The sequence below is a fragment of the Microcaecilia unicolor genome, chromosome 6 (assembly GCF_901765095.1).
Source record: "Microcaecilia unicolor chromosome 6, aMicUni1.1, whole genome shotgun sequence".
Lineage (NCBI taxonomy): Eukaryota > Metazoa > Chordata > Amphibia > Gymnophiona > Siphonopidae > Microcaecilia > Microcaecilia unicolor.
This window is the reverse complement of record NC_044036.1, coordinates 193,702,137-193,729,502: the sequence shown is the minus strand read 5'-3', so window position 1 is coordinate 193,729,502 and position 27,366 is coordinate 193,702,137. Positions and strand designations below refer to the sequence as shown.

At 44.5% G+C, this 27,366-nt stretch overlaps 1 protein-coding gene across 2 annotated transcripts in view; it reads left to right on the top strand.

Moving 5' to 3' along the window:
- Nucleotides 1-27,366, top strand: part of RASSF1 (Ras association domain family member 1) — a 180,539-nt gene that overhangs the window by 130,342 nt on the left and 22,831 nt on the right. For both annotated transcript variants that reach the window (XM_030205500.1, XM_030205501.1), the window contains 2 exons: nucleotides 20,826-20,930; nucleotides 21,491-21,788. In XM_030205500.1, coding sequence (XP_030061360.1) covers nucleotides 20,826-20,930; nucleotides 21,491-21,788 — 403 coding nt within the window. The remainder of the gene's footprint in view (nucleotides 1-20,825; nucleotides 20,931-21,490; nucleotides 21,789-27,366) is intronic.

Sequence of the window (27,366 nt, the reverse complement as noted above, 5' to 3'; positions counted from 1 at the left end):
CCCCCCCCCCCCCTATCTTTTTCAATAAAGAGGTGTTTCCTATCATTGGATGATTAATTGTTTTGGACTTAGATACCATCATTATACCCCTGACAGGCGTTTTATGCTGCAACACAGACTGTCAGGTCTGATTAATAAAGCAAGTTGATACCCCTACTTTTGAAGGCTCTTTGTGCTTTTTTTCTTGGCTATTTGATTGTGGTTTTGCTCTTTTTGGTTCGCTCTCCCTTGTGTTCTGTATAGAATGCTACATTGCAATGTCCAAGCATGAAAACTCTTATGGACAGCATAGGGTATGCGAAGATGAAACATAGATAAAATTAAACAGGAGTTAGAAAATAAGGAGACACATTAAAAAAAAAAAGGTTACACGCCAAGTTAGAAAGGTGCTTACCATTAAAAGGGTGTGCACATGAGACTTCTTGGATTGGATGTAACTTTTGATAATGCTAACCTAACATCCCATATTCAGTTTAAGGGAAATTTTAATTTTGTTCACTTTTCAGATTTTAAATAATAAAAATCCTTTCCTCTTAAATGTACCTTTTTTATAAAAAAAAAAATTCCTTAGAATAATTTGCAAAATAGATTCTCCAGTAAAAATCTGTGGGGAGAACACACTACATTCTAAACATTCAGAAAATAAGTGTATTAAGCTGCATAGAATCCAAAATTGTGGAAGAAAGGTGAGCTTAAAGGCATGTTTGTGTTCTTACAATGTTGTCAACAGCTGCTGCATAGAATGACTGCTGTCCAGTTATTTTGCTCTTTGCAGCTAAGCATGTGTTCTAGTCATAGCAACCTGAGTACTTGCAACTTGTTGGTCTTGTTGCCTTTGTTGTAGGTTCCCATTTTTAATTCACTTGGTATACTTAAAGCATTCCAGTGGTGATGTTACTCCTTTGTCCTATAACATCAGGAGGAGAATGAAAATGGCTTGTGTCTCCTTAAAGATTTTAGTCAGTAAACTGAGTGGGAGTCAGAAGCAGTTCTTCAACCACAAAGATTCATCCTTAGGCAGTGATGATTCTTAGCATGGGGCCTCTTTTTTTTGGAAGGGAAATTAAATCTATACACAGCTTTAATGGTTTTCCTATGATGGAAAATGCTTACTTAGTACATGTGGCCTCATGGAAAGAGAACTAGAAACAGGTAGGGGCATAGAGAGCCTGCAGTGAGATCACTGGACGATTGTAATTGCTTGGTAAACTGCCACTTGTTGCCTCAATCTTTGAGTAGAAGGGCAGATCCTAAACTAGGGTTGAACGTACTGAGCTGAATCAGAATGGCAGATCCTAGACTAGGGCTTTATTTGGGTCTGGCTGGAAAGCATGTGGGCAGAAGTTTATCACGTAAGACAGCGAAATGGAATTTTCATATATTGCTCAGCAGAGGTTATTGTAAGCAAGAATCCTTGACTAATTGCATGTAGAGTAATAGATCAAAAGTGCTATATTCTGTCTTCCTACATAATGAAGGCAGAAAGCTGCAAGGGTCTCTCAAGAAATTAGCTCTTTGAACAACTGTGGGAAAGATGGTTTGTACTTTTCTTTCTTGGGGCACCGGGAGGGGGAGTAGCAGCAGTGCCCTTTCCTCTTGCTGAGATAATGACATGAGAAAAAGGAAGCTGGAAAGTGTCTGCATCCTGTGGAAAGGGCTTGGGTGGAAGTAGGACAGGGTGGGTCTGCCTGCACCAAGAGAAAGTTGGCCCTGCTATAGGAACGCAGACGTCCGGCTGGCAGGACAAAGAACAATTGCCCCCCCCCCCCCCCCCTCGGCTGAAAAAAGAAAAAAAAAGAAGAATTCAGGATATCTTTTATATAACTCCACCACCTCAGGAATTCCAAAGGTGAACAGTCTCAGAAGAGCAGAGTTAATTTGTATGTATGTATGTATAGTAACATGCTCAGAATTGGAGATGGTGCAGGATATACATAATGTTTTAAATACCAATTACTTTTCAATAGAGGAAAAAAACAAGTTATTTTAAAAGCAACATTTTATGACAGCACCAGATACAGAAATATAAAGAAATAACTGTAAAAAAAAACCAGGAGTCTTTTCCAAAACAATTGGGGGTGCTAAATGCAACACAAACTACCCCTCCCTGAACACAGTGAAAGAGCTTCCACAGCGTCCCACAGATCAATCCAGAGACGAGTGGGTTATGTGCCTCTATCAGCAGGTGGAGATAGAGAGAACCTCAAAGATTTGCCATATATGGACCTGTGCCTCCATCAGTATTCTCTCTCAGCAGGTGGATGGACATATCCTGTGCTGCTCTCTGGTTGAGCTTTCTCCGAACCTGTTCCCTCAGGTTTAGTTGAAATGGGGGTCTTAGGCTAGATTGTGCCTTTTTGGGGTACTTCTGGTGGTGCAAGGTCTCCCCCCCTTCTCTTCCCCCCTTTCCTGCCAGCATCTGCATGCTACCAATCCCAGGGCAAGTTGTGGCTTCCCCATGTCTCAATAGCAGACTATGGGCTTTTCCTCCAGGAACTTGTCCAAACCTTTCTTAAACCAAAATACGCCAACCGCTGTTACTACATTACATCCTCCAGTAAAAAGTTCAAGAACTGCTTTATTCGTTGAGTGAAAAAATGTTTCCTCCTATTTGTTTTTAAAGTATTTCCATTTAACTTCACCAAATGTCCCCTGGTCTTTGTACTTTTAGAGAGAGTAAAAATTAATGTCTGCTCGTTCTGCACCACTCAGGATTTGTTTTGTAGACCTCAATCATATCTCCCCTCAGCCATCTCTTTGGCAATTTGAAGAGCCCTAACCTCTTTAGCCTTTCCTCAAATGAGAGTTCATTCCCTTTATCATTTTGGTTACTTTTTGAGCCTTTTCTAATTCTTCTATACCTTTTTTTGAGATACAGCAACCAAAACTGCGTATTGCCCCCCCCTACACAGAAAACCACATCCCAATAATGGATACAGACCGCACCCCCGCGATATTTTTAAAGAGGCAGGATTGATGCTCACTTGTTGCTGCCTCAGTACCGCCATTTTTGAAAATGGCGGCACCTGACCCCACAGGGTCAGTCTGCCAAAAATAAAGGAAAAATTCCCTTATTTGGAAGGCTGACACCACCCACTGTGTTGTTTTTTTTTTTTTTTTTTACTTTAATGTCACTCTACCTATCAATGCATGAGCCAAACCCCACTTATGTACCAACAGGAAGGGTGACATTTTGCATTGTGCTGCAAGTTACTGCCATTATTTTTAATGCCACAGTAATTTGCATGCTCATTTCATATAGCATGCTGTTGTAATTTTAGGTCACTAAGTCCCCGATGCTGAAAGCTTATTGTGTTTGTAACGATTGATTTAGATTGGTTGTAGCCGATCTAGTGCGCACATTATTCAGAGTCTAATGCACAAAGGGGTCCTGCGTCGCTTTTACCATTCGCAGTAGCAGCTACTGATAATCCTATGCAAATGTATTACAAGCACATTAATATTAAAATGAGCATTCTGTGTGATGCACAGAGAGAAGCATCTACCTTTAATGTTCAAAACATTCTGGTAGGTGTGGAGCTGTTGCTCCATGAGGGCAACTTCTCAGTGGAGCAGGCTGCTTGCATTTTTTTAATAGTATCTGCATGTGTGTGAAATGTGTCATGTACGTGTATATTATACATGTGTGTCCCACACGCAGCATATGGAATATTTTTAATATATCTGCATGTGTGTGTGTGAAATGTGCCATGTACACATATATATGTGTCTCGTATGTAACAGTAGTGCTAAAGTTGTGGTGGAAAAGGAAACTCCATGTGATGTCACTGGACACGTACCTACGACGTGGTCACTTTTTTTCCTGGGCATGCATAGAACATTGATGCTTTCCGCAAAACTGTTCTGCACATGTGCAAGGCGCTTTCCCTACCGAGCTGCTTGTAGAATTTCCATGCATCTCATTTACATGCGACTTCCTTTGAGTATCGATTGCTGTTTGAAAATCAGTAATTTTAACCACAGATATAGATGCATTCAGTGTTTAATGGTGACTTTTGAGCATTGGAGCCTAATTTTGCAGTAGAAGCTGCATACTGAAGGGGCTCTACCATAAGGCTTTCTGCATTAGCATCTGGGTCTAAGGAGGCATGAAGGATTAACCGATTTTTCTGCAATAATGTCTGAAGATTTAATGCCAGTTTCTCCTTAACAGTACCCGCAATTTTTAAGACAGAACAGGAGAGGTAATGGTTCTGTACACAGGTCCAAGTAGTAGAAAAAAATAATTGTATTTGTGCCTGCAGTGGAATAGTGTTATGTGGGTGAATACTGGCATAGCAAAAATTGTGTGCAAGAAGTTTTGTGATGCTGATATTCACAAAATAATACTCCAGCACATGTACAGATGTGCCCCAACGTTCTTGTTTCTACTTGGACACGCATACAGTACTAGCTGCCCTCTGTGCAATACCTTGTGCACATATATCTAATTACTTACCCTGATTACTGCACAAAGTCTACGTGCTTCAGATTTGCATACGATTAGCTTACTACATCAGCGAACCCCCCCCCCCTTCAAAAAAAAAAACACAAGCAAACCCTGCATTAGAAGCCTACTACATTCAGCAGTCAGCACATGGCTTTCTGCATCAACACCCTATGAAAAAATCATTTTGCAAATATCTTCAGGACAATAGGCTGGGGGGGGGGGGTACAAATGTAACAAAAAAAAATTAGGAAAGGCAGCAGCAGGGAAGAGAGGAAGGTTTGAACAGATATACTGAATGGTAAATTACATTAAAAAATGTTTTGTAATACTTTGAATTACATCCAGTGAATAAAGTAAATTTGGAAGCGTTTGCACTCCAGGGTCATATTTCTCAATTTTTAAAACTGTTCTCATCCCATAAGCCACCTTAGTCCATACCTCACAATCCACATGTAGCTCTCATTTTGTCTGCCTCTGTTCTACATATAGCAAAGTTTCATGTCTGAGTAAGATGTGTATATCTGTGCTTATGAATCTAGGTATATGCTAATATCTGTATGATGCAGATGTATCTGAGCATCCCAGATGTTGAAGTGCATGTTTTAAGAACAGTATATGTCTGTGAGAACATGTTACTCTGTGCCTGTGTGTTCTGTTTAGTGTGCTGAAATGACCCAGTTGCTAAATAGTTTTACACTGGGGAAAAGCAACCTAACCACATACATCCTCATGTCTGAATACAGACAAGTGCCATGATTCTAGGCCAGATCCCAGTGCAACATAAATCCAGAAGTGATTAGGAAGAAGTTGAGCTTTAGCAGTGTTAGAATGATGATACAAAGGACTTTCTGATTTAAGGTCTAAGAGAAGTAAAGTAAAACTTTGCAAAAAATGTCTTGATACAGAGCTTTTAGAACACACATTCTTGTTACAGAAGAACTCCATTGTGTAAGAAAGAAAAATTCTGCTGCTTTAGCTTCCTTATAGGTTGTCTCCCAGTATGAACTATTTTGTAACAAGAGCTAAAAATCCCAGGACTGACTTGGGTGCCACTTAAGAAATAGAGCTAAGGCTGTCTTTAATAAGGCTGCTGTTTGCTGGCAGACCATGATCTTCCATGGAGCACACAGGAGCCAACTTTGTGGCGGCTGGCTCATTTTTCTCAATGGAGATGGGTGAATAGTGAAGTGCCAAAGGGATCTGTACTGGGACCGGTGCTATTTAACATTTATAAATGATCTGGAAACTGGAGGTGTGGGCATCCAAATGGCAGATGAAATTTAATGTGGACAAACGTAAAGCGATGCATATTGGGAAGAATAATCTAAATCATAGTTACCTGATGCTAGGGTCCACCTTAGGAGTTAGCACCCAAGAAAAACATCTAGGTGTCGTAGACAATATGCTGAAATCTTCTGCCCAGTGGGCATCCAAAAAAGCAAATGTGATGCTAGGAATTATTAGGAAAGGGATGGTAAATAAGACCAAGAATATTATAATGCTTCTGAATCGCTCCATTCTGCAACCTCACCTTTACTGCATTCAATGCAGGTTGCCGTATCTCAAAAGATATAGCAGAATTAGAAAAAGTTCAAAGAAAAGTGACCAAAACGATAAAGGGGATGGAATGCCTCTCATATAAGGAAAAGCTGAACAGGTTAGGGCTCTTCTGCTTGGAAGAGAGATGACTGAGCAGGGATATGACTGAGATCTACAAAATCCTGAGTGATGTTAAACAGGTAAAAGAGAATCAATTTTTCAAAAAGTACAAAGCCCAGGGCACACGATGAAATTACATGGAAAAACCTTTAAAACATAGGAGGAAATATTATTTTCACTCAAAAAATATTATGCTCTGGAACTCGCTGCCAGAGGATACATATCTGGGTTTTAAAAAGGTTTGGACAAGTTCCTGGAGGAAAAGTCCATAGAGGTACAATGGAAGCCATTGCTTGACCTGGAATTGGTAGCATGGAATGTTGCTACTAAGTGGGTTTTTGCCAGGTACTTGTGACTTCGATTGACCACTGCTAGCAACAGAATACTGAGCTAGGTGGACCATTGGTCTGACCCAGTATGGCTATTCTTATTCAGATTTAAAAATATTCCATGGTAGTCTAGTGCCCCCCCCCCCCACCAACCCCAACCTCTCTTCTCTTTTGAGTGAAAAAAAAAAAGATGCAGGAGCTATGCCCACTCATTTCCGTAGATGGCAGACATGGGAGCAAGAAAGTATCGCTCCTGCTGCCTTTGAGTTATGAACTTGGGGGAGGTAGGGGCCTGGGTGAGACGTTAAGAAGTGCACTAGACACCAGGGAAAGTTGGTGGAGTTTTGTTTTTCTTTTTTTTTTTGTATGGAGGAGTTTGTTTGAAGTCAGAGGAGGGGGGGTGGACTGTTGACAGGACACTTTGGGCCAATGCAGGTTGCTGGGACACATTTTTGTTTTATGTCACCTTTCCTGTTTGTGCTTGAGCCAATTTCTGCTCGGGCACGGACAGGAAAGGTGACATTTTACATTGAGCTGCAGATTACTGCCACAATTTTAATTAGGCAGTGATTTGCATTCTTTTTTAAATAGCATGCCACAGTAGTTTTTGCTGCGATTTAATTTCATGGAACTTCGGTTTGACTGTGAAGCTTTTGCATCTACCCCCTTGTACACATACTTTCGCTAGCTGCATGCTAGCATATACGACTAGCTTCCTGCTTTGGCCCCTAAAGGAGCTGAAATTATATTCATGCACATCTCTGACTACTTGTGCAACTTTCTTTTAGTCCCCTTAGTTTCTATATAACCTCGGTTTCTCTGACATCTGTCTATGTTCTACCTTTGCTTACAACATGTGCTGTTTTATTGTGTATTGTTGACATAAATAGAATACTATACCGTACTATGCACTGTGGTTTGCTGTTGCTGTACAGTGCCTTGGGTGAATTTCTTCAAAAAGGCAATAAATCCTAACAAGTAAAACAATGTAAATTACTAAACTAGGGTTACATCAGACAGAAACAAAATATTGTACACACCTGGTAATGGAGTGTTAGCTACTCTCGTGGAAGCAAGTGCCGTGTCTTCTGCCCAGCAGGGTAGTTAAATTTATTTCCAGCATACAAATGGAATCTACATTTCTGTTAACTGAACAACCTTTGCAACCAATGCAAATTGACAAATGAACACAGCGAAGGGGATGAAAAAGCATAGTGTAGTATGGTGCTGATAATCTGATTGCTGTTGGTGCGACAGTTTTTGTTTCACTGAGAGCAATGCCGATAAGTGCTTTGCACTAGTACCTTTAGCATAAATTTCTTAATGCTGGGTTTCCTTTTAATTGCTGCTGCTTGGTTGCATTTTACATTTGGAACGGTATGATTTGGAGAGATAGACAGCATCACGCTTGATTCCTGATGGCAGGCCTAGTGAACGAAGCATGACCTCTGTCGAGTCCTTTTCTAACTAAACATTTATCAGCACCATACTACACTGCTGTGTGGTTTGTTTGTTTTGTTTTTGTCCCCTTCGCTGTGTTCCTCTGTCAATATCTGTCACGTGAAGCCTCGATTATCCCAGTTTTTGCCCTCTTCCTCCTATCATGGGGCCCAATGTTAAAAACTGGCACTAGAACAAAAGTGCACATTCCATAGCACAAGGACAGCACTAAAAACTAGCACCCCCCCCCCCCCAAATGGTATGCAAATTTTGTGTGTGCTAGTAAAGCAAAAGCATTGGGAAGGAATTTGACTGATGCATGCGCACAAAAGCTGCGCTTACCATGAACTGCATATGTGCCAGGCAAAACATGAAATGCAGAAGCACATCAGCACCATGAAATATAAGCAACTCCCCCCCCCCCTCCCCCCCCCCCCCCCAAAAAAAAAAAAGTTTGCAGTTTAAATCCCCTAAGAAGCTCACACCAAAGCGCAGGAAAACGGGCACCAATGCCCGCCCTCACCCCTGGCTTTGCTCTGACTTGCAGATATCAGCCCTATAAGGCGGCAGGGGCTTCTTCTTTCAAAAGAAGCCAAAAACCGGCAACTTGAATGCCATCCTTGACCTGGCAGTGTGCTCTCAGCATTAAGGCCAGCATTAGTTTCTCTGCTGTCTTCTGAGCATTGGAGTGAATACATAATTACCCTGATTTGAATACATTGAAATATAACCTGCTGTGATCTTCAGCACACAGATGAACGTGCAGTGGAGGGTTTTGTGCATGCTGTACACATTAACACGTTCGCGGTTCTGGTGCTAATAGCTCTTAGTGCTGACATTAGGTTTTGAGCATCTGGTCCCTGGTGTGGCTGGAAGCATGGTACTTTTGCACACATTGGTGGGGGGGGGGGGGGGGGATGAGTTTGCCTCTCTTGTAACACACTTGCAAACAGATTCTAACAGGTTTATTCTTAAGGTAAATTTGGTTCTAGAAACCATATGTCACTGTTATAAATTCTCAATTCATTGCCTTGTAGTCTCGTTGTAAAGTTAATGCTATATTTAGGAGCCATTCATTTGTATTGCAGTGTAGCCCTTATTAAATCAGTAACATCATTTTTGAGAGTCTGAATGATGAGCTCTGAAGCTGATTTGCTTTTAGCAGTTGGTCAGCACTGCTCACTATTACATTTATGCTTTTCCTGATTCAACCCAAGTGTTGATACCTCTAAATCTGTTAGGTGAATTTCCTCTCTATAACTGTTCTGGAGATCACTCAATGTACATCCTGTGTAATGGCATGCTGAAACAGTTTGCTTTTAGATTTAAAAGCGTTAACCCACTAAACTCTTGTCCCTAGTTTGCTTATGTGGTTGCCTAGGCATGAGTGGGAGAGGAAATGGTTCCCAGCAGTGTGTTCGGGAGCTTCTGATTGGATAGTGATGATTTCATCTGCATCAACCCTCTACCCTCCCTACTAGGGAAATTGAGTCAGCAGGAAGTAAGACTGATGCAATTGAGTGAAAAAAAAAAAGGCAGTGAAAAGGATTCATATCTCCCTTGCATTAGAAGCAGTAATCGGAGTACTCTATTTATCTTACTGACTCTGCTTGTCTAAATCTTTTTTTTTTGGGTGGGGGGTTTCTGGGTCCTCTTGTAGAATTCTACATCTACTTATTTGTAACAGCGATAATGCATAGTGGCACAATAGTTAATAAAAACTTGGTGATCTACAGAGTCTTGCTTGGTCTGAGATATTCCACAGTGAGGTGTCTGCTTTTACAAGACAATGTTAAAGGAAGATTGCTCCAAATTTCAAGAATATTACTAGGAATGGATATAGTGTCACAATTTTGTTTCTCCTTTTATAATGTTTGTTTTTCTTGAATGTTTGTGTTTGAACCATGTGTCTGCGCTTCCTGCAGGTACCAGTGGAACATCAGGGGCTCATTGTTGGTTATCATATGTTAAGAATTTTATAGAAAAGGAGGATTGGCTTTCAAAATGGTGTTTATTAGAAAATCATAGACTTCTAGTAAATTTCAGGGTTCATTTACAGTAATTCTTTAAAATGCACATTGCATGAAGTTTGCCCTTGAAGAAGTTGGAGGAGTTTGTTTTACTTTGAAATCACAGTTCCACCCAATTCCTCATCAATTCATCATCACAAATCCTGATGTGGCAGCACCCAGAAATCTAGGAGGTGTTAGATGAGAGGCAGCTTTATTTTTCTGACTTTTTCTATGACTCCTACTCTTGGGTGAAAAGTTAGTGAAACAGCACAGGGAGTTTCCAGTCCTGCACATGAAGTCATAGCATCCATAGCAGTGGCCCTCAGGGCATGGTGGAGCACACATGAAGCCTGCTATTGCAAAAAGACTGAAATGCAGCAGATAAAGATTTGATTTACATGTTAAGTAAATGAAAGAGGGAGTTGTCAGGGTGGAATGTGGAACAGCAGTTTCACCTGAATTAAATTCTTCAGGAAGCAGCAGGGATAATTTCAAGTGATTCTGATCCCAGCCGGTTTTGGGGCGTGGCAGCAACATTAAGTCAAAGCAAAATAAGGTAACCCTATTCATATTTAAATTAGTCACTATGCCAGTCTTGGGAGCAGTGTGGCTGCCATGGTAGTGTGCTGTGTGCAGGATTATTCTTGGCCTCATGAAGAGCAGAAAATATTGGCACATAAAGAAAAAAAAGCATACTATAACATTCATCAGTCATTCCAGTGCCACACAAGCCCCTGCACCACCCTCACTGTTTGTAGATTGACCTCAAAAGGGCTCCCAGTCAGGTGGAAGCTGGGCTTTCTTTTGAATTTTATAGAGAGGGTGGAAATGTTCTGAGGCTGTGTGAATTATTTTTTGACCCCTTTTCCGCCGAGCCTCATGTACAACCTCAAGCTTGCATGCCCCGTATTGGTTCAGAGGATAGTTGGCTTTAGTGTCATCTACTTGGTACATCTACCACTTACTTCAGGCCTTTGTGTACCATTGTTCATTATGTGTATCTGCTTTCTGTAGCTTCTTGGGCAGAGCACAGTAGGGAAAATAACCCAAACTAAACAGTTGAAGGAGACTTAAATTTCAAGGGTAACTTTCTAACAAGGTATCTATGCAGGAAAGAAACATCTAGATATCTTTTATACTTCCCCTGAAAACTGATGCACAAAGCTACATTTATTATAAGGCTATTAAGAATCTACTCCTAACATATGTATACCATGCATGCACAAAGGCCAGTCTTGCATGTTTGTTTGATAAAAGTAGGTGAAGAGCTTACTCAAGTGTGTAAAACACTTCATTGCTCAGGTTGCTTATAAAAGTGCCATCTTTCATACTTTACATTGGGTGAAAATGAAGAGGTCTACAATTCTGTTTCTATTCTTTGCAGTCCGTTGTGATTTTCTTTCTGCAAATAGAAAGATGGTTAGGCAGCAAGGAAAATGCTAATTAGAGTGAGAAATACATATTCTGGCTATTTAAGAAATATAGATAGTTGCATTGTAAGTAATATGTAAAAAAGTTAACTCCAGATGTAATTAGAACGACTCTGAAGAAAACATGTGGACCTGTGCAGCTAGCCAACTCGGTAATCTCTCTAGCAGGTGGAGGGACATCAAAAGCGTCAACAGAGCCTTACGGATTCGTCATCTCCGCATGGAAATGTGGTCAGTTATCGCAGCGGTTCAACCTGGAGAGTTCTTGACGTCCATAGATCTCAAGGAGGCTTACTTGCACATCCCAATCTGGCCGCCCCACAGGCGTTTCCTTCGATTCGCAGTGCTGGGTCGCCATTTTGAGTTCAAGGTTATGCCCTTTGGCCTTGCTACTGCGCCGTGGACTTTTTCCAGGGTCTTGGTAGTGGTGGCGGCCTTCCTCAGGAGGGAAGGGATACAGGTTCATCCCTACTTGGACGACTGGCTCATTCGGGCGTCATCGTTCAAAGAGAGTCGGCGGGCAACCGACAGGGTAGTCAGTCTGCTGTAGTCTCTGGGTTGGGTGATCAACTTTCCAAAGTGCAGTCTACAGCCCTCCCAGACCCTAGAGTACTTGGGAGTCTGCTTCGACACCCAGAAGGGAGTGGTTTCCCTTCCTCTGGCACGGGTGCGGCGTCTTCAGGTTCAGTTGACCGGGTTGTTTCGCACCCCGGTGCCACAAGCCTGGGATTATGTGCAAGTTCTGGGGTCCATGGCTTCCACCCTGGATGTGGTGCCGTGGGCCAGGTGCCACATGCTGCTTTAGTGGCACCATCTCAGCCGTTGGTCTCCTGTTTCAAAGGATTATGCAATCCGAGTCCCATGGTCAGCTCGTCTCCAGACATGCGTTGGTTGAGCCTGGAAACTCTCCTGAGAAGGGGTTCTGTTGGCTCCGCCTGAGTGGCGAATTGTGACTACAGACGCGTCCCTTTCTGGTTGGGGGGAGCGCACTGCCTTCAGCGCACAGCCCAGGGCATTTGGACTCCTGAGGAAGCGTCTTGCGCCATCAGTCTATTGGAGTTGTGGGTGATTCGCCTGTCTCTTCGGGATTTTCAGAATCTTCTCCATAGCTGCCCAGTTCGGGTTCTTTCGGACAATGCGACACCGGCGGCATATGTGAACAGGGGGGGGGGGGGGGGGGGTACCAGGAGTGCTCCTCTAGCCCAAGAGGCGGCTCTGCTGTACCGGTGGGCGGAGAATCATCTCTCTTTTGTCGACAGCTTACATAGCAGGGTTGATGAATGTGCAGGCCGACTTTGAATCAGCACAACATCAATCCGGGAGAATGGGAGCTGTCTCCCTTGGCCTTCAGTCGGATAACGGATCGCTGGGGTCTTCCGGTTCTGGATCTAATGGCATCCAAGTACAATGCCAAAGTGCCCCATTTCTTCAGCAGGGATTGGGATCTGGCCTCAGAAGGGATCGATGCCCTTCTACAACCTTGGCCATGGGGGCTTCTTTATGCCTTTCCTCCTTGGCCGATGGTGGGCAGGTTGCTCGCTCGGATCGCCAGTCATCCTGGGCGATTAATTCTGGTAGCCCCAGATTAGCCGAGGCATCTGTGGTATGTGGATTTGGTTCATCTGCTGCTCGATCAGCCTCTCCGGCTTTTGGAGTTGGGGGGAATTCTGATCCAGGGTCCGATCGTTATGGAGGATACCTCCCCATTTGGTCTTACGGGCTGGCCCTTGAAAGGGTGAAGTTGAAATGTAAGGGGTATTCGGACACGGTGATTTCCACAATACTTCAAGCTCAGAAACGTGTGGAGCACGTTTGAGTCATGGTGTTCCGGCTCGGGTGTGTCAGCAGCTTCGGGTTCTGTGGCAGTTATCCTCGCCTTCCTTCAGGAGGGGGTACGCAAGTCGCTGTTTCTCAGTTCGCTCAAGGTTCAGGTAGCTGCGCTGGCAGAGGGTAGCTACATGGAGGGTCTATTGCCTCCCATCCGGACGTTGTGTGAATCATTTGCGCCCGCCGCACACGCTGGTTATCCCGTCATGGAATCTGAACCTGGTCCTTAGAGCCCTGCAGTGACCTCCTTTTGAGCCTTTGTCGGGGGTTTCTTTGAAGGATCTCACCCTAAAGGCGGTGTTTTCGGTGGCCATCTCTTCGGCTAGGAGAATTTTGGAGCTTCAGGCGCTTTCTTGCAGGGAGCCCTTTCTGTGGTTCATGGAGGCAGGCGTGTCCATTCAGACAGTTCTTTCGTTTTTGCCTAAGGTGATTTCTCGGTTCCATTTGAATCAGTTGCTATATTTGCCAGCTTTTCGCCGAGAAGATTATCCTGAGCGCTTTCAAGAGCTTCAGTGTTTGGATGTGCGGCGAGCTCTTCTTAAGTACTTGGAGGTGACCAATGAGTTTTGTCGTTCGGATCACCTTTTTGTCTTCGGGGTGCACCGGAAGGGCGACATGGCCTCCCAGGCCACGATAGCTCGATGGTTACGGGAGGCCATCGGCTCGGCTTATGTAGTGTTCGGCAGACCGGTTCCTTTTCAGACCCGGGCACGTTCTACTTGGGCTCAGGCTTCCTCTTTTGCTGAGTCCCGCTTAGTGTCTTTGGAAGAGATTTGCAGGGCAGCAACATGGGTGTCGGCTCATGCCTTTACTCGTCATTATCGAGTGGATGTGGCGGCGTGGGAGTGATTTCTGCAGGCTTGGGTTTGTTCCACCCTATTTGAAGACTGCTTTGGTACATCCCACAAGTCTCTGGATTGATCTGTGGGACGCTATGTAAGGAAAAATTAGTTCTCATCTGATAATTTTCTTTCCATGAGTCCCACCTAGTGTATCTGGTGTTTCTCTGAGGACAAGCAGGCTGCTTGTTCTCACATGTGGGTCTGCGTCGGCCCAGAAATCGTCATTTTGCAAGCAAATTAAAAAGTTTTGCCAGTCTTCTGGCCCGCATGCAGTGCGCACCGCGCATGCGCGGACTGATCTCCCGCCCGTCGCGTGAGTGTGCCCCTTCAGTTTTCCTTTCTCCGCGTTGAGGTGTGGCAGCATTCATTTCTGCTCCTCTTCAGGCCTAGGAAGAGTCTTCTTTTTCTTTTCTTATTTTTTTCTTAAGATTAAAAAAAAAAAAAAAAGGTTCCAGTAGTTTCCTATTTTAAGTTTTCTTTAATTTTCGTTGCGGCCGGGTTCTCCCCTTTTCTCTTTTGTGCCTTTTTCTGTTTTTAGGCACAATTGCGTCTTTTGTTCTCCGAGGACAAGCAGGCTGCTTGTTCTTACATGCGGGTCGGCATTCACGGCGGCCCAGGAAATGGCACATTTTTTCAGAGCAAAAATCAAAAAAGTTTTGCCAGAGCCTTCTGGTGCGCGAACCGTACGCACCGCTCATGTGCGGACAACTTCTTGCCCATCGCGTGAGCGTTCCCACTCAGTTTTTTCTTGTCCGTGGCGGAAAGACACCGTACTTCGGGTTAGTCTCTTTTGTTTTTTGGCCCAGGAAGAGCTTGCGACGATTTCTTCATTTCTTTTGAAAAAAAACAAAACAAAACCTAAAACTTTTACTTTCCCGTATTTTTGTTTTCTAGTAAGCTTTCTTTCTTGTTCGAAGCGGCTGTCTTTTAGGCCACTTGGTTGGGTCGTACCCTTTTTTCCTTTTGTGCCTGTCTTCTTTTTAAAGGCACAATCGCGTCTTTTGATTTCGCTGAAGCCGTTTTTTTCTTCCATGTCATGAAAGACACCGAACAGTCTCCTTCGACACACCGGTGCCGGGAGCTCCGGGGCATCGAGGAATTTGGCACCCGAGAAGCGTCGGTGCCGAGACGATAGCTCTCCCTCCTATTCAGGAGGAGCAGATGCGTCGGTCTAGCAGCCCGGTACCTGCTCCCAAGCCTTGACAGATTCTGCTACCGGCTCCTTTACCGACCCCGTAGTCCGGCGGCTCTCGACGAGAGCATCACGGCACTACTTCAAGAGCTTCCGGAAGGTTTGATGCACCAGTCTGCTTTGGTGTCAGGGGGTGCTTGTGCCTTTCATACCGTCTGCGGCATCGGTGTCAGCTGCCACCCAGGTCCGACTCCCCCTCGACATCAGTGGATGAAACCACCTGAGTCCAGGTGGGTGTCAACTTCTCGGCACCGCCATCGAGGACTTCGTTCCTCGGCGTCGAGGCAGGCTCCGTTTCGGACTGCTGTGAGAGATGTCTTGTCCAATACTGAAGATGAGCGTTCATGGAAGGAAGAGGAGGATCCCAGGTACTTTTCTTCTGATGAGTCCTATGGGATCCCTTCTGAACCGTCCCCTCCACCAGAAAGGAGACTTTCTCCACCAGAGAGTATCCTTTACTTCCTTTGTCCGGGAAATGGCTGCAGCTATTCCTTTCCTTATGGAGGTTGAGGATGAGCCCAGGGTTGAGATGCTCAAGGTCCTGGATTATTCTTCTCTGCCTAGAGAGGTTGCAACGGCTCCTTTGCATAATGTACTGAAGGAAGTCCTTATGCGAAACTGGTCGTTCCCTCTGTCTAATCCCGTGATCCTGAAAAGGACTGAATCCCAATATCGGATCCATGGGGAGCCTGTATTGAGAAGTCTCAGCTACATCAGAATTCCACGGTGGTGGACTCCGCTCTCAAAAGAGCTAAGAGTACTAGGGACTATGCCTCGGCGCCCCCAGGCAGAGAATCTAGAACCTTGGACTCTTGGGAGGAAGGCGTATCAGGACACTATGCTTGCTGCCAAGATCCAAACATACCAGCTCTTCACGAGCATCCACTTGCGGAACTCGGTGAGGCAATTGTCTAGCTTGGTTGATGCACTCCCTCTGGAGCAAGCCGAGCCTTTTTGCCAGGTGGTCAGGCAGCAGACGGCGTGTTGAAAATTCCTGGCCAGGGGTGCGTTCGACACTTTTGATGCAGCATCCAGGATCGATGCCCAAGGTATAGTGATGCGCAGACTCTCGTGGCTGCGTGTCTCTGACCTGGATCATTCGGTCCAGCAGCAGATGGCGGATATTCCTTGCCGAGGGGATAACCTTTTTGGTGAGAAAGTAGAGGATCTAGTTGACCACATCAAGAAGCACAATGATGCTATGGATTCTCTCTCCCACCGGGCGTCGTCTGCTACTACCTCCTCATCTAGGAGGTTTTTTGGAGGGAAGAGTGCTCCCTATTCCTATGCTAGCGTAGGTACACTCCTGCTTCTCGCAGCCTGCCCAGGCTCAGTCCCAGCGTGCTCGTTCTCGTCGACAGCGTGCGCCTAAGGCCACTGTGGCTCCCCAGCAAAACCAAGGGATGGGCTTTTGAATGGCTCCAGTTCAGCATAGCCTCGGTAAACGTGTCTGTACTGGACGACTTGCCGGTTGGGGGGAGCTTAATGGTTTTTTTCACCAAAAGTGGCCTCTTATAACCTCCGACCGGTGGGTTCTTCAAATTGTCCGGTTAGGATACACCTGCAATCTAGAATCCAAGCCTACAAATTGCCCACTGGACGCTCAGTCCTACAGCTCCCAACACAGGCAGGTACTTGCAGAGGAACTCTCCGCCCTTTTACAGGCCCAAACGGTCGAACCCGTTCCACCAGGGTAAGAAGGGCTGGGATTCTATTCCAGGTACTTCCTTGTGCAAAAGAAAACAGGGGGGATGTGTCCCATCCTAGACCTAAGGGCCCTGAACAAATTTCTTATCCGAGAAAAAAGTTCAGGATGGTTTACCTGGGCACCCTTCTTCCCAAGATTCAGGAGAACGGTTGGCTATTCTCTCTGAACTTAAAGGATGCTTACACCCACATCTCGATACTTCCTGTGAGCTGGAAGTATCTTCGATTTTGGCTAGGAACACAGCACTTTCAGTACAGTGTGTGCTGCCTTTTGGTCTGGCATCTGCGCCCAGAGTGTTTACTAAATGCCTAGCATCTCGTTTAAACATTCTCGTTGTCATTCCTACATAAATTTTACAGAAAACTGGAAACCTATATAAGCATGACAAGCAACTGAGCACAGACGTCCCTGAGGAAGCCACTTTATGGTGAAACAGTGGCGCTGTCGGACATTAAGCTAAGTGGTACATTTATTGCTGTCACGTTGAGCGGATATTTTTGCATTTGGCGCTTCCAGCACTATTATGTTCTTTAAGTAGTTTCAGTTGTATTTTTGAGGCATTTTAATTGCACATTAGAAAGAAAAAAAAAATCAGTGGAGAAAAATAAAAACCCCTGTGATAGAAACTATCAACGGCCATTTTTTGGCACGTTGTATACCTAGGACGGATGGTCCGATAGGTTCTGATGGGTTTTTTCCTTTACATTATATTATCAATATGTGATTGGCTATTTTGACTGGTGTTTTGTTTAGTATAGGACAACCTTCTGTCCCTGGTGTCCATGGTTCGAGTGTCTCAGCAGGCCACGGCTCGGTAATGTTGAGACTTCTGGGGCACATGGCCTCCACAGTTCATGTAACGCCCATGGCACGTCTACATATGAGATTAGCTTAATGGACCCTAGCATCCCAGTGGTTTCAAGCTGCGGGGGATCTAGAGGATGTAGTCCAACTGTCCACCAGCTTTCAGAATTCTCTTCAGTGGTGGACGATTCGATCCAATTTGACTATGGGGCGACCATTCCAAGTTCCTCAGCCACAGAAAGTGCTGACGACGGATGCATCTCTCCTGGGGTGGGGAGCTCGTGTAGATGGGCTCCACGCTCAGGGAGCCTGCTCCTTTCAGGAAAAAGGTCTGCAGATCAACCTCCTGGAATTAAGAGCTATCTGGAACGCTCTAAAGGCTTTCAGAGATCAGGTGTCCAGCCAAGTAATCTTAATTCAGACAGGTTGCCATGTATTACACCAACAAGCAGCGGGGTACCGGATCTCTCCCTCTGTGTCAGAAAGCTGTCCAGATGTGGCTTTGGGCACGCCGTCACGGCATGTTTCTCCAAGCCACTTATCTGGCAGGCGTAAACAACAGTCTGGCTGGCAGGCTGAGCAGGATAATACAACCTCGCGAATGGTCACTGAACATGGGCGTAGTCCGCAAGATCTTTCGCGCATGGGGCACCCCCTCAGTGGATCTTTTAGCCACTCAGATCAATCACAAAGTCCCTCAGTTCTGTTCCACGCTTCATGCCCATGACAGACTAGCGTCAGATGCCTTTCCCCTACATTGGGGGACAGGCCTTCTGTATGCGTATCCTCCCATACCTCTAGTAGGGAAGACTTTGCTGAAACTCAAACGAGACTGCGGAACCATGATCCTGATTGCACCCTTCTGACCGCGTCAGATCTAGTTCCCTCTTCTTCTGGAGTTGTCCTCCGAAGAACCGTGGAGATTGGAGTGTTTTCCAACCCTCATCACTCAAAACAAGGGTTCGCTTCTACATCCCAACCTCCAGTCTCTGGTTCTCACGGCCTGGGTGTTGAGAGCTTAGAATTCACCTCCTTGGGTCTTTTAGAGGGTGTATTCACCTCCTTGGGTCTTTCAGAGGGTGTCTCCCGAGTCTTGCTTCCAGGAAAGATTTCATGAAGAGGTGTTACTCTTTCAAATGGAGGAGGTTTTCTGTCTGGTGTGACAGCAAGGCCCTAGATCTTTTTTCTTGTCCTACGCAGACCCTGTTTGAATACCTTCTACATGTGTCAGAGTCTGGTCTTAAGACTTACTCCGTGAGGGTTCACCTTAATGCGATTAGTTCTTATCACCGCCGTGTAGAGGGTAAGCCTATCTCTGGACAGCCTTTAGTTGTTCGCTTCATGAGAGGTTTGCTTTTGCCAGTGTCATTGGATCTCAACGTCATTCTCACTCAGCTGATGAAAGCTCCTTTTGAGCCACTGAATTCCTGCCATCTGAAGTACTTGACCTGGAAGGTCGTTTTCTTGGTGGCTGTTACTTCAGCTCATAGAGTCAGTGAGCTTCAGGCCTTGGTAGTGCATGCACCTTATATTAAGTTCCATCACAACAGAGTAGTCCTCAGCACGAACCCTAAGTTCTTGCCGAAGGTGGTATCAGAGTTCCATCTGAACCAGTCTATTGCCATGCCAACATTTTTTCCTCGTCCTCGTACCCGTCCTGGTGAAAGCAGTTTACATACCTTAGACTGCAAGAGAGCATTGGCCTTTTACGTGGTGCGGACAAAGCCCTTCAGACAGTCCGCCCAGTTGTTTTTCTTTCGATCCCAGCAGGAGGGGAGTTGCCATCGGGAAAAAAACACAATCTCAAATGGCTAGCAGATTGCATTTCTTTCACTTATGCCCAAGCTGGGCTGACTCTAGAGGGTCATGTCATGGCTCATAATGTTAAGAGCCATGGCTGCGTCAGTGGCTCACTTAGCCTCCAGTGCGGAGATTTGCAAGGCTGCAATGTGGTCATCAGTCCACACATTCACATCTCACTACTGCCTTCAGCAGGATACCCAACGCGACAGTCGGTTTGGGCAGTTGGTGCTCAGAATCTGTTTGGAGTTTAGGATCCAGTCCACCCCCTAGACCCATTTTTGTTCTGTTCCAGGCTGCACTCTCAGTTGTTTATGGTTTTAGGTCAATCTATGTTATGTCCTCGCCGTTGCAAGGCCCAATTGACCAATGTTCATTGTTTTGAGTGAGCCTGGGTGCTAGGGATACCCCACATGTGAGAACAAGCAGCCTGCTTGTCCTCAGAGAAAGCGAAGATACCTGTAGCAGGTATTCTCCGAGGACAGTAGCTGATTGTTCTCACAAACCCGCCTACCTCCCCTTTGGAGTTGTTACTATATGCTTTTTGATTTAACTGAAGGGGCACATTCATGTGACGGGCGGGAAATCAGTCGTCACATGCGCGGTGCACGCACACCTGAAGACACTAGCAAAACTTTTACATTTTTTGCTTGCAAAATGCCAATTCCTGGGCCGACGTCGACCCACAAGTGAGAGCCTGCTGTCCTTGGAGATTACTTGCTACAGGTAAGTAGCTTCGCTTTATAGCTGATTTGCGGTTGCGTTGTTTGGTTCCTTTTGGTGTTTGGGGGCCGTTGCCGTCGTGTGTTCAAAAAAAAAAAAAAGTTTTAGGTCCACAGTTGAATTTGTGCCTTACTATTTTTTTTTATCTGAGTCATGAGAGTTTTATGTGGTTCATGCCATTGCTTTGGTACCAGTCAAACTGAGAGTTGGCTAGCTGCACAGGTCCACATATAACAAACCTCGGAGTTCTCTCTATCTCCACCTGCTGGTAGATGAACATAACCCGCAAGTCTCTGGATTGATCTGTTGGGACTAATGGAAAGAAAATTATCAGGTGAGAACTAATTCTTCCTTTAGCATAACCATAAAAGCTGCCTGTTGAAATCAGGACACTGGATGTTATGAAAGACTGCTGCTTTTAGTCTCTGCGTGTTGCTTTGCTTCTGTATACTGCTTCCCCTATAAAGAGGTTTTGTTTATTGTAGCACTAGCCGCTATTCCTTTCTGAACACTGATTGTACCTGAGATATTTTTGCCTTTAACATAAGAAATGCCAGTAATTTTAGCAATTATTTCATAGGAATTTTGTATGACTTTTTCCTTCCTAAGGATGAAAAGATTGATTGGGAGAAGCCAGTCCTGTCCCAAAGTGAGATTGAGCAGAAGATAAAGGAATACAACAGCCAGATCAACAGCAACCTTTTCATGAGCCTGGTAAGATCCGGAAGGTGGACACTGAGAGGAGGTATAATGTGCAGAAGAGGAATATCCACTTTCTATCCCATCAACATAGAATTGTAGTCCAGGGTTTCCTTCCAGTACTTGCTTTATTGTTCTCCCCGTCTGCATGATTTCTCCCTCGGTTACCTGGATTTTCCTGAATCATCTTTCTGACCAGGGCCTGGATAAGGAAGTGCCTTGTACAGGATCCTGATGCTAGTAACTTCACCTAAACTCCCATCCTCTCCAGGTATGAATATATTACCTACAAAATATACCTGCTCTGCTGATCCCACAGAATGTAAATTTAGGTCTCTTGCAGCACATTGATGTGGCTTAGCCACAGGGCTAGCTCATCACTGAGCATTTCCTCGCATACCAAAACTCTGTTCATTATCTCTAGCAGCTCATTTCAGATGAGCAGACTAAGGACTTTCCTTCCATAATAGCTTGCATGGTGATGAATGTGATGCAAGACATTGACACATACAAAGACAGCAGCTTTTGTGGTTCAGACAAATCACCTTATGTCTTAACTCTCTCTTGGTTTCCAGAACAAGGATGGCTCCTACACTGGCTTCATAAAAGTGCAGCTGAAGCTGATCCGTCCTGTGTCGGTGCCAGCCTCCCGAAAGCCACCTTCCATCCATGACAGTAGGAAACAGTCCACACGCTCTCAGGCTGTGAAGCGACGTACTTCGTTCTATTTGCCCAAGGGTACAGCAAAACACCTGCATGTTAGTGCGCAGACAAGGGCCAGCGAGGTGATTGAAGCCCTGCTTAAGAAGTTCATGGTAGTGGACAATCCACACAAATTTGCACTTTTTGAGAGAACGGAGAAAGAGGACCAAGGTAGATACTGCATGCTTCCCTTCTCCTGAATGCATTCTTGTATTTTAGATAAATAGTATACAAAACTTTACATAACAAACTTTCTTTCCGCACCTGTGGAAGGGTGGTGTTCAGCAAACAAGGAAAAAAAAATAAAATAAAAGCAGCAGATGGTTAACTGCAAGTTTTCCTCCAGCACAGGTTGTCCAAGTGGTAAAAACCAAGTCTGCTAGGACCCGGTCAACAATGAAGGCGAGAATTGCCAACTGATATGGCAACACAGTGTCCATAACGCTATCCATCATGCAATGAGGAAGAACATAAAAAGGTGGCAGAATTGAGGTTATCTACAATGTAGAACTTAAGTGGTAATGAAAGCTGAGCTGGGGGCTATCCTGCTTAAAACTAGGGCACCTTCAAAAGGTTCTGTTTTGGGACTTCTAAGTGACCTATAGAGCACCTGGGAGTTGGGCAAAATGTATTGAAGTTTTGTACTCATTGTTAATGAAATCTTCTAAGTTTCAGTCAATTATTATTGCTGGGGACTTTTACAGAAACTTAACTTCAAGATCATTCAAACTGGCAGTACTTATGCAGGACATAAATTGGTTACTATCATAACTTCAACTGATAATGTGCAAAGGGCCCTGATAGATCACTGGCCTGCTTTTAAATCTTTGTGGCCCGATTGCTTTCTGCATGAATTTACATTATATTTACAGACAAAATTGTTTTTCTATCTAAAGGTAAGGTTGATCTTCCCCCGACTACAGTCAGTAGTAGGCAAGGAGCTACTTTAATTGGTGGCGATTTATTCAGACTCTTTATTAAAGCAATGGAATGATTCTTTCCAGATAGCCATAGACGAGAGTTGCTCTCTTCAGAAAGCTTCCACAACAAAGATTGATTGCAAGGAGGAGCTTAAGCAGTAAAATAAGGAATGCAGAAAATTGAAAAGAGCCTGTACTCTTGCCAACCAATGAATTCAAACAACTGTGGAGACAGCAGACTTAACTGTATAAAATAGGAATTCAATCTCAAAGATGTATTCTAGAAAAATAACAGCTGTAATTCATCAAAGAATTTTTTTTAATGTAGTGTCTGAATGTGAAGAAACACGAAGCCAAAGTGCCATCACTTGGTAATCCTTTCAAGTGCCATGCGACCAAATATTGAGCAAACTCCTTGACTGTCTAGGGAGAATTTAATTTCTGATGGGTTTAGCACACCTACTAACTTTGAAAAGTTGGCTCCTATGCATGTAACCCTTCCTTTGGTTCTCTGTGGGTTTTATTTATTTAGTTTTTACATTCACCCATGTAACCAAATGTGACACTTCTGGTTATATATTTTTACCATATTTAATCGGTTTACACCTTATTGCCCTACTAGTTGGTAATTCTCTCTTTCATTGTTGACTGGGTTCTTCCAGACTTGGTTTTTTCAGATCTGTTGTATATTTATGCAGTACGAGTTAGATTCTATATATCACACTTAAAAAAAAAAAAAAAAAAAAAAAAAGCCACGTAGAAAAAATACACCTAGGCATATTCTATAAAAGTATGCCTAGTTCTCCAAGGACAAGCAGGCTGCTTGTTCTTACAAGTGGGTCGACATCCGTGTCATAAGCACTGCCACGCTGGGAAAAGACCCAAGGTCCATCAAGCCCAGCACTCTGTCTCCGACAGCGGCTAATCCAGGCCCCAAGAACCGGCAAAAACCCCAAATTTAATAACTATCAATGGACATTTCCTTCAGGAATTTATCCAGACCCCCTTTAAACTCAGCGAGGCCAGCTGCCGTCACTACCTTCTCCGGCAATGAGTTCCATAGTCTAACTATGCGCTGAGTAAAGAAAAGCTTTCTCCGATTCGTTTTAAACCTACCACATTCTAATTTCATCTTGTGTCCCCTGGTTCTATTATTGTTAGAAAGTGTAAACAAACGCTTCACATCTGTCCGCTCTACCCCACTCATTATCTTGTAAACCTCTATCATATCACCCCTCAGCCGCCTTTTCTGCAGGCTAAAGAGTCCTAGCCGTCTTAACCTCTCCTCATAAGGTAGTCGTCCCATCCCTTTTATCATTTTTGTTGCCCTTCTCTGCACCTTCTCCAATTCATTTATATCTTTTTTGAGATGAGGCGACCAGAACTGAACACAATACTCCAGGTGCGGTCGCACCACGGAGCAATATAATGGCATTATAACATCCTCATGTTTGTTTTCCATCCCTTTTCTAATAATACTCAACATTCTGTTTGCCTTCTTAGCCGCCGCAGCACATTGAGCTGAAGATTTCAACGTCCTATCCAAAATGACTCCCAGATCCCTTTCTTGGTCCGTAACTCCTAAAGCGGAACCTTGCATAGCTAATTCGGGTTCCTCCTTCCCACATGCATCACTTTGCACTTGTCAATGTTGAACTTCATCTGCCATTTGGACGCCCAATCCCCCAGTCTCATGAGGTCTGCTTGTAAGCTTTCACATTCCTCCTGCGGCGAGACGACCCTTGATAACCTTGTGTCATCTGCGAATTTAATTACCTCACTAGTTACTCCCATCTCAAGGTCATTTATAAATATGTTAAAAAGCAGCAGTCCCAGCACAGACCCCTGAGGGACCCCACTAACTACCCTTCTCCATCGAGAATAATGACCATTCAACCCTACTCTCTGCGTCCTATTTTTTAACCAGCTCTTAATCCATAATAATACACTGCCTCCGATCCCATGACTCTCAAGTTTCCTTTGGAGTCTTTCATGAGGCAGTTTGTCAAACGCCTTCTGAAAATCTAGATACACAACATCCACTGACTCCCCTTTGTCCACATGTTTGTTCACCCCCTTGAAAAAATGCAGTAGATTTGTGAGGCAAGACTTCCCTTCACTAAATCCGTGCTGACTTTGTCTCAGTAGCCCATGCCCATGTGCTCTGTAATTTTATTCTTACTAATAGCCTCCACCATTTTTCCCGGCAAAGACGTCAGACTCACTGGTCTATAATTTCCCGGATCTCCTCTGGAACCCTTTTTAAAAATCGGCGTTACATTGGCCACCCTCCAATCTTCCGGTACCACACCTGTTTTTAGGGATAAATTGCATATTACTACCAGTAGCTCCACAAGTTCATTTTTCAGCTCTATTAATACTCTGGGATGACTACCATCCGGTCCCAGTGATTTACTACTTTTCAGTTTGCAGAACTGCCCCATTACATTTTCCAAGTTTACAGAGAAATCATTTAGTCTTTCTGACTCGTCTGCTTCAAATACCTTTTCCGGCACCGGTATCCCTCCCAAATCCTCCTTGGTGAAGACCAAAGGAAAGAATTAATTCAATTTCTCCGCTACGGCTTTGTCTTCCCTGTTCGCCCCTTTAACACCACAGTCGTCCAGCGGCCCTACCGATTCTTTAGCCGGCTTCCTGCTTTTAATATACCTAAAAAAAAATTTTGCTATGTGTTTTTGCTTCTAACGCTAACTTCTTAGCCCTCCTTATCTCCTTTTTGCATTTGGCTTGACATTCCTTATGTTTTATCTTATTGTCTTCAGTCGGTTCCCTTCTCCATTTTCTGAAGGATGGCTTTTTGGCTCTGATAGCTTCCTTTACCTTACTGTCTAGCCATGCCGTCTGATGTTTGGTCTTTTTTCCTCTTTTTCTAATACGCGGAATATATTTGTCCTGTACTTCTAGGATGGTGTTTTTGAACAGCATCTGCGCCTGATTCAAGTTTTTTACCCTTTCAGCTGCTCCCATCAGTCTTTTTTTCACCATTCTTTTCATTTTATTGTAATCTCCTTTTCTAAAGTTAAATGCCAGTGTATTTGATTTCCTGAGTTCCTGTGTTGGCCCAGGAAGCAGCAAAATATTTCCAGCAAAAATGTAAAACTTTGCCAGAGTCTTCTGGTGCGCGAGAAGTGCACACTGCGCATGTGTGGACGACTTCCTGCCCGTCGCAAGTGTGCCTCAGTTCTTTTTTTGTCCAGACAAGGTGATGGCGTTTTTTTCTGGCTCTCGTCGTTTTTTGGCCCAGGAACAGGAGTCTGACGACTCTTTTCTTTATTTTTTCTATTTCTTTAAAAAAAAATTTATTCCTGTAGTTTCCGTTAGTGTTTTTTGGCCTATTATTAAGTTTACTTTTTGTTTCTCGACGCAGCCGGCCTTTAGGCCGCACGGTCAGGTTTTCCCCTTTTTGTGTCCTTCGCTTTTTTTTTTGTTTTGTTTCAATAAGTTTTTATTGAAATATTCATCAATACATGGAAACATTCAATAATATCGTGCCCGACTCGCACGTCGGGAAAACAACACCAAATAACCCCTCCATAACCATCCGTTTTCAATAAAGCAACCCAACTTCAAATTTTTTTTAGTTTTTTTTATCCCCCCCATCCAATACTTCCCCAATCCAAACAATAAGGTTTTAACCCCAAACTCACATATAAAGAAACTCCTCACCAACTTATTCACACCCTTCTAAACGATTACATTAAGCCTCAACCCCCTTATCCCCCTACTCCCCCCCACCCCCCTTACCCATTAAGCCAAAGATGACAACTTGCCCTCCAACATTTTCCACCCTCTTTGACGGATCCAAAAACAATCCCTTCGTACAGCTGTTTGTCTCTCCAAGTGAAATAGATACCGCACCTTCTCCTTCCATTGATCCATGCTAGGCGGAAGATAAGATTTCCAAGAGGCTGCAATCAAATGCTTCATTGCCGCTAGTCCCCACCGGAACAACCTCTCTTGCCACCACTGCAACTTGATTGGGCTGAGCCCTAATAAGCAAACTTGGGGAGACAAAGGTATAGGTACTTGAAGCAGTGCAGAAAGTACACCGCCCACCGATTCCCACACAGAAAATAACCCCTCACATTCCCACCAAACATGCAAAAACGAACCCCGTACCTCCCCGCATCTCCAACATATATCAGATACCAAAGGAAACATTTTATGAAGTCTGTCCGGCGCATAATACCACCGGGTAATTATTTTACATGCATTCTTCTGAAGCAGCACACAAACTGAACTCGCTCGCACCCCCCCCCCCCCCCCCCAAATCCTTTCCCATTCCTCATCAGTAAAGGTCTTCCCCAAATCCTTTTCCCAGGCCTGCATAAACTTATGCTTAATCCTTTTCCATCCTCTTATATACTTACCGTATTTTTCGGACTATAAGACGCACCGGACCATAAGACGCACCTAGGTTTTAGAGGAGGGAAATAGGAAAAAAAAATTTTCCTTTTTCCCTCCTCTAAAACCTAGGTGCTCTGGTGCGTCTTGTCTGAGTTCGGGATCGCCCTCCCCCCGGCCCTGTCACCATTTCTCCCTACTCACGTCACGCGATCTTCCCTGGTGGTCTAGTGACGTCGGGGCAGGAAAGAGCCCCCTCTTTCCTGCCCAGCGCGCTGCTCTCCGTCCTCCTGTATGCTGCCTGACGGTCTTGGTGAGATTCAAAATGGCCGCCGAGAATTGAAGTCTCGGCGGCCATTTTGAATCTCGCCGAAACCGTCAGGCTGCATACAGGAGGACGGAGAGCAGTGCGCTGGGCAGGAAAGAGGGGGCTCTTTTCTGCCCCGACGTCACTAGACCACCAG